This window comes from Rattus rattus, chromosome 5 (genome assembly GCF_011064425.1).
Source record: "Rattus rattus isolate New Zealand chromosome 5, Rrattus_CSIRO_v1, whole genome shotgun sequence".
Taxonomy (NCBI): domain Eukaryota; kingdom Metazoa; phylum Chordata; class Mammalia; order Rodentia; family Muridae; genus Rattus; species Rattus rattus.
Window position 1 is genome coordinate 3853937 of NC_046158.1, and position 18138 is coordinate 3872074.

The following is an 18138-nucleotide window of genomic DNA, read 5'->3' on the forward strand; positions in this document are numbered from 1 at the left end:
TGCACAGCAGAGCTCACACTGACCCGCTGGGTGGCCATTATTGGGGGTTTGTCCTGTCTATCTGACATGGGCACCCAGGACTGGGTCTGTTTGGCACACAAATGTGAAGAACTCCTATTATTACCTTTTAAAAAGTTGAATTTGGAAAATGCCCAAGAGTACCCCAGGCAATCCTACCTTTGCCCCATCTCTTCCCTCAGTGCTGGTCTGCCACAAGGCCAAAGGAAGGGAAATGCTAACCAGCAAGATTCACTCTGTAATTAAGGAGGGCAATCTTGCTCTAAACAGTTACCATGGCAACCAAAGTCCCAGCTTCTATTTCCCCGTCTCTCATTGGTGGAGCCTGGGCTGTCAGATGTAGTGACTGGCTGAGCTGAGACAGGAATATACAGTCAGACCTGTGCTTCCAGCAATGGGCAGCAGCCACTCACAGGTGATCATCAGAGTCTGTCTAAAACATGCACAAGCAAGAATGCAGTTCAACACTAGGGGACACTCTCACCACAGGGACAAGCTCGGATTATGCAGATTCAGGGAAGAACAAAACCACACGCAAACAGGACACGTGGCTCAACAGTGGAGAGGTGTGTGGCCCTGTGATTCCAGGAAGGCCACAGCCCAGTGACAAGCAGAAGCCTGCCATGTGAGAAGAAGAGCAGGCCAGGACACCTCACTGGCCTTTTCTAGCAGCCCCCAGAAATCCACATGGGACTCATGATTCTCCTTCAACCCAGCCTGTGTACTTTCTCTGAACTCTCATTAAGGACACAGCCTCCATGTCACGGACGAGAGCAGAAAGCAGGCTTTGAAGGAGCACTGTCCTCTAATAACGAGCCCTTCCCGACCCTCAGCACTGGGCAGTGCTCACCATCTGCAGTCACAGATGGAGGCGCTCAGCCTCAGAGAGGCCAAGCCAAGGAGGCCAGGGGCACTGCCCAGTCACAGCAGACGCCCATCCTCACCCTTCAACCAGGCCCCAACTCACCTTCAGGGTCTTCACGGCCACAGTGAGGCTGTACTTCTTCCAGACGCCCTCGTACACCTCCCCGTACTGGCCTCCACCCAGCTTGTGCTTCATGGTGATGTCTGTGCGCTCCATTTCCCACTTGTCATAGTTGGGGGACACGCCGTAGATGGTGGGCTTGTTGCGCTTGGGAGCTGGGTAGTGCAGTGTGGTGATGAGCCCGTCAGCCACAGTGGAATGATGGTGAACTAACTCGGCCAGAGTGTTGAAGCGGCTCTCCGAGGAGACATAGAGCTGAGGAAGACAGGGGACAGTCCTCACTCACAGAGCAGAACCCTAGGGAAGGCTCTGCAGACTGCTTAGCGTCACCTGCAGCAGCAGCTTCTAGCAGGGATAGAACTCACCCACACAGATGCCCGAAAGCCCAAGGGCACATGCACCTGCCTCGCTGAAACCCCACCCAGCATTCTCCCCTCTAACATCAATCTATTACTTTTAATTTCTTTAAAGATTGTTTACTTCATTTATATGAGTACACTGTAGCTGTCAGACACACCAGAAGAGGGCATCAGATTCCCAGATGGTTGTGAACCACCCATGTGGATTTGAACTCAGGACCTCTGGGAGAGCTGAAAGTCAATGCTCTTAACTGCTGAGCCATCTCTCCAGCCCCTACTTTTAATTTTTATTATTTTTGTTTTATGAGTATGGGAAATCCCATGTATGTATGTATGTATGTATGTATGTATGTATGTATGTATGATGTATGTGCATCATGAGCATGCCTGGTGCTCTCCGAGGCCAGGATAAGACTTCAGACTCCCTAGAAGTAGAGTTTCAGAGAATAGTAGTGAGCCACCATGTGAATGCTGAGAAGAGAACTGGGAGCCTCTGGAAGAGCAGCAGCCAGTGCTCTTAACCCTGAAGAGACATCTTTCTAGTCCCTACCCTCCAATTCAAATGTTTTCCCTCAGTGTTCAATCTGAAGCCACCACCAGGGTGGAGGACAGTGTGGTTCCACACCCAGCCATGTTTCTGTCAGCGCCTTGCAGGTCAGAAGCCAGCAAAGCCTTTTCCGAGATGGGACACAGGAAGACTGAGATAGGAGTACTTCAGGCTTCTCTGAGAGCCACAGCACTGGGGGCCTCCTGCTTCCAGGGATCACTCTGCAGACACAGCAGAGGGGACAGCAGTGGCAGAAAGCACTCAGTGGGAGTGCAGCCACCTTTATCTCCTGTTGCTGCTGTGTTGTAGGAAAGAACTGCTCCATGCATAGCCACAGGGACAGCTGGGCTCCGGGCACAGCAAGCACTGAGCACCTGATTTGCCCCAGTAGCGCATTCACAGGAGGGGCTGTGGAGGGGCTGTACTCAGACGTGCTAATACTTGGTGAGACAGGCATAGAAAGAAAAGGGTCAAACTGTGGCTACAATAGTGACATCTGAAGGGGGGGACAGAGACAGACAGGCCGACAGACATGGGGGGGTGGGTGGGAGGAAGCCCGAGACATACATAGCAGACATAAGATCTTTGGTTGTTGGTTACGCTGGGCACCAGTCATCATAGTCTGTATGCATGGTCATCAGATAGCAATGTGCTGTGGTGGGGAAGCTTTAAATAAATGGTGTGGTCTCAGGAGGGTGGGTAAGGCCTTCCTGAGAGCCCAGAGCTCTCCTGCTCCAGAGTGCAAGAGGGGGGTTACAAAGGATCCAGCCTGGCTCTTCCCCCTCTCTCCAAAGAGAAGCCTGTTCTTGCCCTCAGCTGACTACTCCACTAATCCACTGTTCTTGGGCCACGGGCCTGTACCACATTGCTTCAATTTTCAGCTTTCCACACCAAGAGCTAAATAAAACTGTTTCTGTGAATTAGCTGCTTCAGGTTATTTCACTGTGGCAATAAAATACAGACCAAATTATTTTCTATAGCTTACAGTATTAATATTAGATCATTAAAACATTTGAAAGGAGATAACCACAGGGGGTAGGTAGCTCCCTTCTCCGCTTGTCCAGAGAATATACTTTAGAAGAATCTATAATTCTACTAAAATAAAAGTTCAAAGACAACCTAGACATGTACCTCACTTCTTGTGTGACAACTGTGGTCTCTCTGTGAGAAGCTGCATCTGAGCAACAGGACACTCCAGGCTGAGGAGGTCCCCCCCCAACTCACTCTCTCTCTCTCTCTCTCTCTCTCTCTCTCTCTCTCTCTCTCTCTCTCTCTCTCTCATCTCAGAGGCTGTGTGAACCTCTCTGGAACCACAGTGAGTCAGACTGGGGCATGAGCTGGTGAAGGAAGAGGGTAAGGGAGCACACAGCAGCCCGCCGTAAGCCTGGTACCCACACCATGCTGCCCACAGCCCTCCCTCAGTGCTGGTCAGACAGTGTCCTCTGTAGGGTTCAGGGGACAGCTCCCAGTCTCTGCCACTCCCCAAAGAGCTGTGACTGAGTTTATGTTCCAAACCTAAAATGTACATACCCTCATTCATTAAACATTAATGCCACATTGCTCCACCCCGGCCGTGCTCCTACAGTCACACCGTCCACTTTGGTGGCTGCCTTCTGACTGCCATCGCTTCTGATTAGAACTTCAGTGATAATCGGGACGAACACTGAAGTCCACGGTGTGCTCAGAGGAGCAGGTGAAGTTAGTACCGTACGTAACGTGCTCTGTGCTGTGCTTATACCCCAAACACACAGCGTGCCCAGCCAGGGCTCTGCCTCTTCCTGTCCATCGAGAAACCCTATACTGACTCTCCTTGGTGCCACGCCATAGGCACATGCCAGCTGTGCTCTAGAATTGAACCTGGGTCTTCAGAGCTGCTCACATGCTCTCTCGGAGGCAAAAGCCCTTTAGTTCCCACCCTGTCGCAGCTCTTTCCCCAAGAATGGCTACAGCACTGTTCCGCTCCAGGGGAAGGCAAAGCCCAGATAACCTGGAGGCCAGGGAGCCAACCCATCTTTCTGCCTGGGCCCCATTCCTGTGGACTCCAGCTGCAGCTTCTGACCATGAAACAACAGAGGCTGGGAGGGATGGAGGGAAAGCTCAGCTGTAGCTGCAGGAGAACATTCCTGCAGGAGAGCAGCAACAAAAGGCAAGAGAGGCTGTCGCCTGGAAGGCAGCCCTGTCTAAGGTCGCTTCGGAAAAGCACAGAGCACCTCAGAGAGGGAAACAAGTCAGGGGACAGAAACAGAGATCCGTTGGCCCCACAGAAGAATCTTCTGTACCTGCTTGTTGGCTGGGGCTTGGCTGATTTTGAAATAAAATACAAGCCTCATCAGTCCCGGTCTGTGCCTCCTACCACTCTTAAATGTTCTCCTTAGTAATCAGAGGATTGCATCAAAGCAAAGCTATGTGGGGCGCATTCTTCAGTGTTGAGCCCCACTATCCCACCCAGAGCTGAGGCACCTCCCAATCCTGATGCATGTCTCTCACTCCAGGGACACGATTCCATCCAATACAGTTTCCTTGGATGTACTCTCTGCAGAGGGCTGAGAAGTCTCCAAGGTCTCTGGGTGCCTGGACAGCAGAGGAAGAACCTCGTCTAGGGAGGGGCAGAGAGCAAGCTGTCAGCTGAGCTGCTGGTCATGGGAAAGGCCTCTCCACAGAGACACACAGCAGCCTTTACACAGTGGGACCTCAACACTTCCCCAGTACTCAGCCCAAGCACAAGCTACGGAGCTGCCTTAGAGCTACCTGACTGCGCTGTTCTGAGGTTGGTGACTAAAGGACTCTGGGGACGAGACAGCAATGCTTTGCTCAGTGCGGACCTCAGTGGTTATCCTGAAGCAGCCCAGCTGGCTATGTAAAAAGAGAGCAAGTGGGAGCAAGCAGACAGCTCCAGAAACCCACCTTCAGGGAAGAGGCACTTTGTAGCCTGAGGGCTCTTCAAAGGGCCATCACCCTGGAGTCCAGTCTCCAGCATAAACACCTAGTGGCTAGCCTGCCTGTGTTAGCCAACACCTAGGGCAGTTCACTGTGAAGCACAGCATGGGTGTTTCTGTGACAGTCTCCAGCATGGACTGTGGGGGAAGACCATGCCCAGTCAATGTGGGCAGCACGTCCCAGTGACTGGTGTCCCAGACTGAACAACAGGGGATAGAGAAAGTCAGTGCATTCCTGTTTTCTGCTTCTCCGTTCCCTGGGGTATGAGCAACAGCAGCACCTACGGATACGCCAGCCCCACCAGGACTTGCCAAAATACACAGACCTTTCCTTCCGTGAGTCGCTTCAGTTAGGCATCTGGTCAGCATTGGGGAAAGGAGTTAAAACATCCCTGAAACCACAGTGCTACACTACAGATGCTCCTAGAGACAGGCAGGAGGAAAGAAATCAGAGAGGCACATGGATGGGCACGGTGGCACATGACTTTCATCCCTGTGCTCTGGAGGCAGGGGCAGGCCAGTCTGGTGGGCAGAGCAAGTTCTAGGAGGGGACTGTAAAGATGCCCACTCGATACAAATGAATGGGTGAGCCACTGGGGAAATGCTGAAAAGATTCTCCGAAGTCTCACCCTAGAAGCAAACAATCAGGGGACCCATAGACTCCACACACCTGAAAGTGCGCCCCACAACCTTCTCTAAGCAGGAGAAAGACAGACTTAATAAGTGGAGCAAGAATGGCACATGGGTAGGAATCCAGTCCCGTAACAAAGGCGGTGTGTGGTCTGCTGAGATGCTCTAACCCTGGTGAGGGAGAATGAGCTCTCATGGGCCGTCTGTCGCCTTTGCTTAGTTCAGCCTTTATCTTGCCGACGCTTACACCAGTGCAGAGAAACAATGTAGCAGGTCACAGCCTGGTTTTGGTTTTGTTGCTGTCTTTACACTGTGGCTCACGATGTCTCCTCGCTGTATTCAAACTCAGCAATCTTCCTGCCTCACCACCCCAGGAATTGGGCTTTTAGGTGTAAGCCACCACAGGACCTGACAGAGGCAGGTCTTCATGTGCCACTGCCAAATTCTCCAAAACACCCACCCTGTCCCATGGGGAATGGCCAGGTATGTGAGTGTGCAGGCATTACGTGTCTCTGCTTCATAAAATGATACACTGGGTAAGTCTGAAAGGAGCTGGAACAGTGGGCAGACTGAGCTAGGAGACAGAATTAGTTTTCATTGTAATGAGTTTACCATTTGAAATCATGCACATACATTACATAGAAATGAGAAGCAGGCTGCGTGTGGCAGTGCACACTTGTCATTCCAGCACTCACGAGGCAGAGGCAGGAGTGTTGCCACAAGTTTAAGGCCAGCCTGGGCTACATAGTAAGTTCCAGGAAAGCCAGCATTACATACATAGCAAGATCCTCTCTCAAAATCAAACAAAAAAGTGTGTGTGTGTGTGTGTGTGTGTGTGTGTGTGTGTGTGTATAAAATGTATCTGCATTAACTGCAGTTCTGCAGCGAGAATACATGGTCATGCTAGGCGAGTGTCACATGGAGCCGATCACCCCCCAACCCACCGCCCCCACCAACCCTGGTTCAGAGGCTGTGGTGGTTTAAATAAGAACACAGCTCATATATTTGTGAAACTAATGGAAGTGTCTGCTGTTTACTTGGAGGACTCCGACGACATTGCCTGGTTTGTTTGGAACAGGGTCTTCATGCAGTTCAGGCTGCCCTTGGACTCACTATGCAGCCAAGGAGAGCTCTGAATTCCTGATCCTTCCGTCTAGGCCTCTTGCTGGGACTACAGGCATGAGTCACCACACCCTGCGTGGGGTACCCTGATGGAGCCTTGCTGAATAACTCAGCGCCCTGGGCTACCACCCGCTCCCCTCTGTGCCTCCCACAGCCCTTCACTGCTGGTCCCAGTCGGGGTGTTACCCACCTTGCCATCAGAGGCAGTGTTGATCCTGTAGTGGTACACCCTCCCTTCATACCGCAGCGAGATGGACCTCTGGCCCGGGCTGCTCTCGCTCTCCCGCACTAAGAAGCTGCCGTTGATCCCACTGCTCAGCAGGTACTCTGCAGCGTTTCGAGACACAGGCCCGTGATACCAGGAGTGCTTCTCCAGGCTGTTGACAGGGGTGATGTAGTTGCTTGGGACCCATCCTTGGCCATTTTTCGTTTGGGCTTCACACCACTCCCCATTGTGATTATAACCTAAGACCCGGAGCTTCTCGCCTTAGAGAAAAGAATAAACAGACATCATTAGCGACCGGCTTTCTTCTTGCTAACCTTTCTCCAGCACATCTTATTTTCTGGTTGGTCAGGAGCACACAAGGGACAATGCTGCCTCGGCATCTAAGGTCATACAAGTTTACTCAAGAGTTTCATTCCCATTACAAGAAAATGTCTTAAGGAAAAAAGGCTTTTGCTTGGGGAATTAAAAGCAGTAGAAAACCCCCATGTTTCCAGCGTGGGGTTCAGGCGTCTTCTGTAGGAACACAGGAAGTGTGTTGCCCTGGAGCCTCGCACCCACCCGCAGGCATTTCTGCTCTTAGACTGTAAAGCTGCCCTCTCAGGGAGCAAAGGGCGGGCCACTCCAGCCACACCCTCCACCCTTGCCTGCCATCTTTCCTTTACCTTTAGTGATGCTGAGAGTGTTGTCTCCACTGGCCACAAAATCATAGAGTGCCACAAAAAGGTTGGGGTCATTTTCGCTGGGCCCAGCAAGAAGGTTTTCCTTGGAGTTCCATCGAGCTGCTTCGCTGAGACCCTGGGGCTCAAAGTCAGAGGCCACCGGCCTCTGCAGGGCTTCTGTAAGACAAGGAAGAGGCAAATGAACCTGGAAGAGAACTTGGGAGAGCTGAGCTGAATTCACTGTTTAACATCTAGATGTTCTACATAATAAAATATTTAGTTGTCTTTGTCAAGTACTCTGCAAAGCACTAAACGTTTTCATCTCCTTGATAGTTCCTTATGGTGGTTTACGTGAGAATGGGCCCCATATGCTTGAATATCTGAATGCTTGGTCTGGTCCTCAGAAATGGAACTGTTTGGGGAGGATTATGAGGTATGACTTCATTTGAGGTTCCCAACATTCATCCCATTCTCAGTCAGCTCTGTTTCCAGGTCAGGACGTGAGCTCAGCTCCTGCTCTGGCAATGGCCTGCCTGTGCCACACTCCCCACCATGACTGTCATGAACTCTCACCCTCTAGAACCATGAGCCCCAAATTAAACACTTTATGAGTTGCCTTGCTCATGGCGTTCTGCCACCGCAATAGAAAAGAAACTAAGGCATTCCTGGTCCCCAGTAGTTTAAGCCTGTAAATTCATTCATTCACTCATTCATTCATTCACTCATGCAGGCAGGCAAGATGGCTCAGCAGGTAAAAGCAATAGCTGTCAAGTCTGACAAGCTGAGTTTGATCCCCAGAACCCACTGGTTCGTTGGAGAGAACTGACTCCAGGAAGCTGCTTTCTGACCTCCATACCCATCACGGCATATGCACATACAGACATATCCCCCAAATAAATGTGATCAAACTCATGCACCCAATATGAGCTTTCTCAGAAACAGACATAACCCATCTCTATAATCTGCCACTGCCTACAACAGTTGCCATCCCAGCATTCTCTATGCTAGTGTGAGAGCAAGTTCGCGCTGAAGTCTCTCGGTCACATATTAAAGTTCTTCTCCACTGAAACCTCTTGGGCATACACAGTTCAAATGACCCTGAGCACCAGTGTCCTCCATATTCCTACCAGCATGGCTCATTAAGCCCCACTTAAAGCATTCCATGGCTTTCCAAATCCAAAGTCCCAAAATCCACATTCTTCCAAACAAAAGCATGGTCAGGCCTATCACAGCAATACCCCAGTCTCTGGTACCAACTTCGTCTTAGTTAGGGTTTTACTGTTGTGGACAGACACGATGACCAAGGCAGCTCTCATAAGGAGAACATTTAATTGGGGCTGGCTCACAGGTTCAGAGGTTCAGTCCATTATCATCAAGGCAGGAGCATGGCAGCATCCAGGCAGTCATGGTACAGTAGGAGCTGAGAGTTCTACATCTTCATCTGAAGGCTGCTTCCAGGGAGCGAGGATGAGGGTCTTAAGCCCACACCCACAGTGACACATCTACTCTAACAGGGTCAAACCTTCTAGTAGTGCCACTCCCTGGGGCAAGCATATACAAACAATCAGAGTCCCAGAGTGAGTTTGAGGCCATCCTGGGCCATGGAGTGTGTTCTAGGCTAGGTAAGTGCTACACAGTGAGTCAAGGAAGAGAGGGAGGGAAAGCAGACATGTCTAAAGGATGAACAAGACCCATAAACAAACAACTCATGGGGAACTAAAACCATCATTATACATGGAAAGTGTGATGCCTCGCTAGGACTGAAGAGCGGCAATCCTTCAAACCAGTGGGCCCTTCTGAACAGTGGCAGGCATGTGGTGGGTGAGATGTCATGACGGCAGGCAGCCCTCTACAGTGCCTCCTGCCCTCTACAATGCCTCCTGCAGCCGTGTGCACTGCAGGGTCCAGGGCAACACAAATCACCTCAGTCTCACAATCTTTCAACATCTTTAGCAATGTATCCCAAGACATACAAACAGTGACCAGTGCTCACCAATGTATCCCAAGACATACAAACAATGACCAGTGCTCACCAATGTATCCCAAGACATACAACAATGACCAGTGCTCACCAATGTATCCCAAGACATACAAACAATGACCAGTGCTCACCAATGTATCCCAAGACATACAAACAGTGACCAGTGCTCACCAATGTATCCCAAGACATACAAACAGTGACCAGTGCTCACCAATGTATCCCAAGACATACAAACAGTGACCAGTGCTCACCAATGTATCCCAAGACATACAAACAGTGACCAGTGCTCACCAATGTATCCCAAGACATACAACAATGACCAGTGCTCACCAATGTATCCCAAGACATACAAACAATGACCAGTGCTCACCAATGTATCCCAAGACATACAACAATGACCAGTGCTCACCAATGTATCCCAAGACATACAAACAGTGACCAGTGCTCACCAATGTATCCCAAGACATACAAACAGTGACCAGTGCTCACCAATGTATCCCAAGACATACAAACAGTGACCAGTGCTCACCAATGTATCCCAAGACATACAAACAGTGACCAGTGCTCACCAATGTATCCCAAGACATACAACAATGACCAGTGCTCACCAATGTAAAAGACAAAAGAGCAGGAAGGTCCAAAACACACACTGATCAACTTAAGACAAGCTGAGTCCCATCCATAAACCGGGACACTTCAAAGTCCAATTGGGATGTTTTAGACAGGGCTCAGGGGCAGGACACCAGCCTGGAATGTGAGGCCTTGGGTTTGATTCTCAGTATCACAAATAAACAAAATACTTTCATTGAAAAACTCTCTAATGGCTTGGGAATATGTTTATAACACATTCATTAAAATTTTAAATTATACCCTGGCATATATAGTAATATCCCAATTTTCTTTTTTCTTTTTTTTCCCCCCCCCGGAGCTGGGGACCGAACCCAGGGCCTTGCGCTTCCTAGGCAAGCGCTCTACCACTGAGCTAAATCCCCAACCCCAATATCCCAAGCTGACTTAGTGCAGGGGGTCACAAGACTGTCAGCTTTCCTCGCTCCCCTCTGTTATAGCTCATGTGTTAACGTGACCAGGTTCTTTTTATAATCAGCCCCCAATCCCAGCACTAGAACGGCACGTAAGTAGGAGCCAGGGTGCTTACATAACAGACAATTTAAAATGGGTAGCTCTGGGAAGAGGCTCCTCCCACTGTCCTAAAAGAGCACTTGTGTGTTTCCCTGCATGCCCCAACCCGGAGCCAGAGTGTAGCGCATTGGAAGGCTGGGCCCATACAGGAAATGAAGGCTGTGTCACGCGTACAGAAGTGCTTTTCTTCTCAAACGCCATTTGACCTCTTCTATCAAACATTCTGCTGCATCTGGATTTGATCAGAGTTACATAACCAGGGGAAGTGGCCTGGAAAAACACCTGGAGTAAGCAGGACACATTCTGCCCAGAGGTGAGGAGGGAAGTAGGCCTGTCCCCAAGGCTGGGATAGAAGCTGACAATGTAGGTAGGGGGTGAAGCCTTTGTTAGAAAACTGTCCTGCAGCTGCCTGGATCCAACAGGATAGCCTCCAAGCCCTCTCACCCGCCCCTACCCCATCCCCCAATCCTGGTCCTCCAGTTAACAGCCAAAGCCCAAAGGGAAGTATTGCTCATGCATGCCTCTGGATGGAGACATCGAGTGCAGCCTCAGTTCAGCAACAAACCTTCCAGCCAATTCCCAGTCCAGGCTGATGTCAAAACTGACTCACAGTGCATCAGTGCCAAGTTACTTTCTTCATTTCATAGTCAGCCATACTCGTCAACTGTAAAAATGATCACAGCTCACCAGGCCAAAGCTGCAGAATGTACTCAAATCTTTGTTGCTCAAGACATTAACTTTCTGCCAGTTCAATGTCAGGAAACCACAGCATCACCACCACCAAGCCTGAAAGCTTTACTCACAAAGATGCCTCGACAAGCTCCCCTTCCCCTATTCCCTCAGCAAGTCTTTGACTGCATTCTCAGACAATTTTCAACGCACACCACTGATTAATTCTCTTCTCTACCACAAACACTTTCTGTTGTGTCCTTTTGAATGACATTTTAAATATATTTAATTCGGATTTTTAAATGTGCCCGTTGTCCCCTTTAAGACCATTTTGTTCTCTTGCTGTTAGTAAGGAGGTTGCCGCCCATCAGTGACACTCAGCAAGAGCTGCTAATCAGCCTATTGCAGCACCATGAATTGGTGCCATCTGAGAACTGCCTCCAAACCACTAGGAAACCCGGGCTCTGTTGGCAAGTTCAAGTGGAACCATGCCATGAAACTGTGCATGATTGGCTTGTCTGGACAGTACTCTAGGGAAACTGTTTGGGTCTTTAAGTTAAAGATCCTTTCTATTAAAATAAAAAGAAATCCCTCTTCAAGGTTGTGAGTCACTGATGAAAACTTTATAGAAGATCCTTGGATGTAGCATATCTGGGCTAGACCACTGTGAGGAGTGAGGCAGCCAGCGGCTGCCCTGAGACCCAGGTGCAGGAGACTTTCTTGTCTCAGGGAGATGGGAAAATCAGTCTCCAGGAAAAACATCCCCAGGAAGCTCCAGCCTTCCTGTTGGCACCGGTCCCCAGGTCCTCTTGGAGTGTGGGGCAGCCAGATGCACAGCACTCCCCCTGGCCCTCACCTTGGGCCCTGGGAGACACTTCCTTTGGGAAAGGGACAGAAAAGGGTATGTTCCTGAGCACACAGTCCCATTTCCTGCGCTCATTCCTGCCAATGTAACTTTATTTCCTTGGTGGCCCCTTTGAGATTTCCTCTGGTTAGAGGAATCCACACAATGCGCAGATCTGTAAAACAGACCCTTCGAAAAGGAGAGAGACGGCTTCATGTTTTAGCTCCTCTCTGTTCCAGCTGATGAGGTCATGCTCAGAATATTCTCACGTCAGTCTGTAACTGCCTCATGCGTTCCTCATAATGTGAGCCTGGAGGAAAAGTCTTATTTCCCACAATGTGAACTTGCTGAAAGCCATTCCATCCCTCTTGTAGCTCAACCCTCGCCCACAGTTCAGATTATTGAAAAAACAAAGCCACTCTTAACTAAATACAGCCTTTGTATTACCCTCACACCCAGAACCCAATTTTCCCAGCACCTTGAAACACCGAGTCATGGGGTATAGAGGAACTGGAGTGGAGAGGTAAGAACACCAGAGCCATCGGTGGCCTCGTGCCAGTCCTGGTTTGAGAAGCAGCTATGAAAGCTAGATAGATATAAAAGTGAAAGCCCAAGAGGGGCTGTCTCTACAGATGGGGTCTCCTCAGGGAGAGGAGACCGGAGACAGAGGCAGTGCTCAGCGAAGAAGGGGATGGTCCAAGGCCAGTCTGACACCCTGATCTTCATAAAAACATGCTTCTTTATGAACACCTTTGCTAAGAAAGGCCAAGTAACACCATCACTGAGGCAGTGACAGTGTGAGCCCCTCTGCAGCTGTAATGTGTGGAACTGACTTCTGCTGGAGATGGCTACCGTCTTGTGCTTCCTGTGTTCCGGCCAGAGACTAGTGAAGCAAAGATGATTTCTTTGCAAGGTGACCCTGGCAAGGTCATGGACCATCCCCGGCTCCCATGACCTTCAGAGTAACAATTCCTGCACAGGGCTGCTGAGGTGTCCCAGTGATACCCAGGGACCAAAACAGCAACATGAAGAGCCTCCTGGGGCCGGTGTAGAGAGAACACATACTTTGCAACTTTCTCTTTAAATGATCATTTATTCCTTTCTTCTTCTGATATTACAGGTATTAGGAAATAGGATTCTAGGGAAACCTCTTTTTTTAAAAACATCCTCTTTTTTTAAAGTCATCCCACGGCCTTGCAATCTATTACAATGTACTTACCTAGACAATTAAAACAAGAGAATTCTCCCTGAACCTCCGAACTCTGATCCTGCCAAACAGCCCAAATACTAACCTTTTTGAAGATACAACCCTTGTACCCAAAAATAAAAAAAATAGGAAGGACTCTTGTATCATCTTTTACAGATCGTTGTTGGGGCTGGCGATAGGGCTGAGTGGTTAAGAACACTGGCTGCTCTTGCACAGGACTGGAGTTAGGTCACCAGCACCCACATAGCAGGGGCGGGCGGGGCTCACAACTGCCTGTAACTACAACTTCAGGAGATTCAACACTCTGTGAGGGAACCTGCACACATGTGGCACACGTAGAAATAAAAATGAAAACAAACCATTTTTAAAAATTAATCTATTGTTTAAATAATCTATAATACTATTGGTGGAAATGACTAAATATTTTTGAATTTTAGTGTTTATGAGTATTATGATTTGGGGTGTGTGTGTGTGCATGTGGGAGTCAAAGGACAGCTCTTTGCAGTGGGTTTACTCCTTTGACCTTTATGTGGGTTCTGAGGTGGAACCCAGGTCACAGGACTTGCCCAGCAAGCACTTCATCCATTCAGTCACCTGACAGCCTTCTAAAGAATCTAAAATAGAGACCATCTTCTAAAACCTCTCAGAGCACCTGTCACTCAGGCCCATGTCAGCACAGTATCCATCCGTCCCCCGCCCCCACACTGCCTGCCATGTAAGGGTCCTTCTGAAACACCAGTCGGACTACTTGCTACCTGTTACTGGCCAGCCACCCTTTATTAGCAGTGTTACCCAGGCAATGCTCAGATCATCTTGTGCCTTGCAGGGTACGTAGCTGTGGGGAGCTTTTTGGACACTGCTCTTAAATCTACACAGGCCTCAGAAAGTGACACTACCAGTCCTACCCATGGTAGGACACTTCAGGCCCCTCCTGAAGCGGGTGGCAAGGTCCGCAGGCTCCAGGTGGGGCTGTGCTCTTCCATCTTCCCACCCCTTGGAGTCCTACTTCCCCAGCCCCTGCTGTGTCACCTGACTGCTCCTGACTGATCCCACCAAATCCAGTGGCAGGCTCTTCCCAGCCTGAAACATCCTCCTGCCTTTCCTATCTGTCGCTGGACCTCCCTCCTACCTCTGCGCCCCTGCATTATTACGGCTCCCTCTGGACCCACACTTGAGCACTTGGTATTGACTCTGCCACCAGCTATCAGATGACAAGGACCCTCCCGAATTCCCCGGCTTGGGTTCTGACATAGACAAACTAGATTAAAATCTCAGCACACTTTGTATCAAAGATGCTCCTTCCCAAGCCTGTCTCCAGGACACCAACAGTTTCAGCCAACTAGACTCAGGAGGGGTCAGTGCAGCCCAGTGCAGCCCAGCACAACGCACTGCTGGGAAGCTTAGACACAGAACCCTCCATGCTTGTTAGCAGGGAGCAAAGTAATTTTAGGTCAGAAATGAAAAAGTGCACCGAAACAATCAGTTAACTCAAAGAAAGCCAGCAAAAATGTAGGGCAAAGCAGCCTGTCTGTCCAGAAACCCTCTAACACAGCCGGGGGACACAAGGGACTGTTTTCAACAAAACGTAAGCTATGCTCAAGATCTTAAAACAGGGCAGGACACAAAACCCTATCTCTCTGTGCTTTCAAATCAAACAGGGAGACAGCGGTGCAGCCCTGGGTGTCTCGATGGACCATCCCAGAAGTCCCTGCACTGGCTGCAGACTCCAAGTATCCATAGTGAGCCTGATGACAACACAGGGTTTTTACTGTTTCAGGGTGTGGACAATGAATGGACTGAGAGCCAGGGACAGACTCTATGCTCATCCTGAGGTTCTTTGTCTTTTGTCTTCTGGTTTCCCTGGGACCTGGCTGAACTGGACCACTCAATGGTAGCCAACTCTTTCATAAGGTCTCACTGCCATCAGCATTTTTATTGCTAATCTGGATCACTGAGAAACACTGACAAAGACACACATGCATGCACACACACAGGCTCCAAAAAGTCACGTCTGATTCTACCTGCACCCAGAGTCGAAGTCAATTTTTTTTTCTTTTTTTTTTTCTCAGAGCTGGGGACCGAACCCAGGGCCTTACGCTTGCTAGGCAAGCGCTCTACCACTGAGCTAAATCCCTCAAGGTCAATTTTAAGATGACTGTGTAAAATGTGCTACATCGTAAGGGGCTGGAGTAAACATTGGAGCGCTATAGACTCAGACGGGAGGTTCAAGTCCAGTTACTCCCTGGGTGAGCACTAGCTAATGACCCATGATGAGAGCTGATACCACATGACCCCGGGGAGGTGACCTTACCTACTAGGTGAGGCTCTCCAGCTCTCCAGTCATCCTTGTCCCCACCCTCACCCATCACACTGTACCTGTCCCAGTGTCTTGTCTGTCCCTCCTGCTGGCTGACCTCCCCGTGTGTCTGCACACACCCAGTCTCCCCGCCTGTTTTCCTTCTTCTCCCCTGACTTTGTTGTCTTTGTCTCCCTGTCTCCTGGGAGAAGTCTCTTTTTTCTCCTTTTCTTTCTCCTCCTCTTCCTTTCCTGCCCTCTCCACTTACCCACCAGCACTCAGCAGTATGTGATAGGAAAAGGGACTTGAGTGTCTGAGGAACAGTTCTCGTTTGTGGACAAAGTTATATTCTCAAAAGGAAAGGGCTGGCTGGGGAGAGAACTCTGTGGGGAAAGTGACTGCAACATGGGCATTAGGAACCGAGTTTGTATCCTTGGAAGCTTTTGTCAGCTAGCATGCTGCACACAGACCAACAGTAACAACAAAAAGACCTTGTCTCAAACCAGGTAGAAGTCCAGGACTGACAGCCAAAACTGTCCTCTGACTTCCACACATGCAGATATGTGCAATGTCTATCCGCATTCCCACACATCACACACATATTATATACAGACACAGAAAAAAAAAAAGGCAAGTGACCCTTCTGTTACTTTTGCAACTACAGCTTCACCATGCAAGGAAAGAGGATCACACAGCTTGACCACTGTTAAAGGTGGGTGATACATGCAAGGGGGTTCCTAACTATCTGCTTTTGATGATGTAAGATCTCCGGGGGTGGGGCTGGGGGACAGTATTCTCGCTGACTTATACCTATAATTTCAACACTGAGAGGCTGAGACTGGAAGACAACTTCAAAAGAGATAAATACAGAAAATTAAGAATATAATTTATGAATTGTTCTATGAATTATGATTATGAAGGAAAACCATTTGTGTCTCATTTGATCTTTAGTTCTAGTTTTGCATGATGTTTGTGCTTGTGTGTGTACATGTGTGTGTCTACATACATATGGACATGGTGGGTTTGCGAGGGAGATAGTTTTTTGGTTTTGAGACAGGGTCTAGCTAAATAGCCCTGGTTGTCCTAGAACTCATTTTGTAGATCAGGCTGGCCTCAAACTCATAGGGAGGGAACCATCTTCCTCTGCTCATGAGTGCTGAGTGTTTGTGTGTGCTGACTATGAATGTGTGTACACATGTATGTATAAAGACCCTCTCATGACCTAATTCGTCGGCCCCACCCCATGCTAGGGTTGCAAGCACAAACACTGACCTGGCTTAGTGACGCATTTTTAACCGATCTATTCCTGTTTTCCCACACCCACCTCAAATCAGCAACAATACCAGCTCAATTCCAGACTCAGTTCTTTCTTTCTACTTACACTGGTGTTTTTTGTCCAAACAGATATCTGTGTGAGGGACCTGGAGCCACAGATAGTCAGAAGCTGCCATGTGGGTGCTGGGAATTAAACCTGCACCCTCTGGAAAAGCAGTCAGTGCTCTTAACTGCTGACTTATCTCTCCAACCTCCACAATGACACAATTTTTAAAAGCTCTGAGCAGCACAGGATTTTAGTTTGTAAACGCCCAGGGCTGTGGAAATATTTCTTCCTTGGCAGAAAAGAAAGATACTGACCAAAAATCAATGGGAATGCTTCTTTTGGTCCCCCCGCCCCCCCGGAGCTGGGGACCGAACCCAGGGCCTTGCGCTTCCTAGGCAAGCGCTCTACCGCTAAGCTAAATCCCCAACCCCGGGAATGCTTCTTGTACCATTAAAATATTCACCATGGGATGGACTAAGGAGAGGATCAAGGATCCTCGAGGAAGGAGGATACTGAAGAGATGCTCAGTGTCTAAGAGTACTAGGTGCTCTTCTAGAGGCATTCCCGACATCCACAGTGGCTCAAGCCATCTGCAACTTCAATTCCAGAAGATCAGAAGCCCTCTTCTGACCTCCACACAGCGCCAGGCATCACATATGATGCACAGACACGCAGATAAAAAATGATAAGATAATTAAATTCTAAAATCTAAGAAGACAAAGTATTAATTTTCTTGCATATATATTTTTAAATTTTGAAATAATTTATTAACAAGAAAAATTATGGGTGAGTCTACTCAATTCTATCATTACTTCAGCCATCAAAGAAATGGGTAAAGTCTCCATTTTTTTTTTAATTGCTAAAGATCTGTTTATAATAACAACAGCTTACAGTTACTGGCTCTTGCCCAGTGACAGGCGCTGGATTGAACAATTTACATGTCTCTCAACAATGAGGAGAGACTACTGTGAGCCTCATGTTATGTCAGCTGCTCAGAGAGCACCCCAGCTAAATCATCTGAGAGGATGGCTGGCTCCTGGGGGTGCCTGGCTCCAGAACTGTCTACACTTCAGGGACCCAGGGGTGGGAGGGGAGGTCTGATGCTGCCAGGACTTGGAAGGGAAAGCCTAACAATGTCTGAGGGCGCCAAGGAGCAACCCCCAACAGTTCAGTGGAAATGCACGTTTTTGCCTCAGCT

At 49.1% G+C, this 18138-nt stretch overlaps 1 protein-coding gene across 2 annotated transcripts in view; it reads right to left on the reverse strand.

Annotated features, from left to right (window-relative positions):
* Positions 1-18138, reverse strand: part of Abl1 (ABL proto-oncogene 1, non-receptor tyrosine kinase) — a 101447-nt gene that overhangs the window by 17085 nt on the left and 66224 nt on the right. For both annotated transcript variants that reach the window (XM_032902807.1, XM_032902808.1), the window contains exons 2-4: positions 7486-7659; positions 6788-7083; positions 986-1258 (exon numbers count right to left, since the gene is read on the reverse strand). In XM_032902807.1, the coding sequence (XP_032758698.1) occupies positions 986-1258; positions 6788-7083; positions 7486-7659 (743 nt within the window). The remainder of the gene's footprint in view (positions 1-985; positions 1259-6787; positions 7084-7485; positions 7660-18138) is intronic.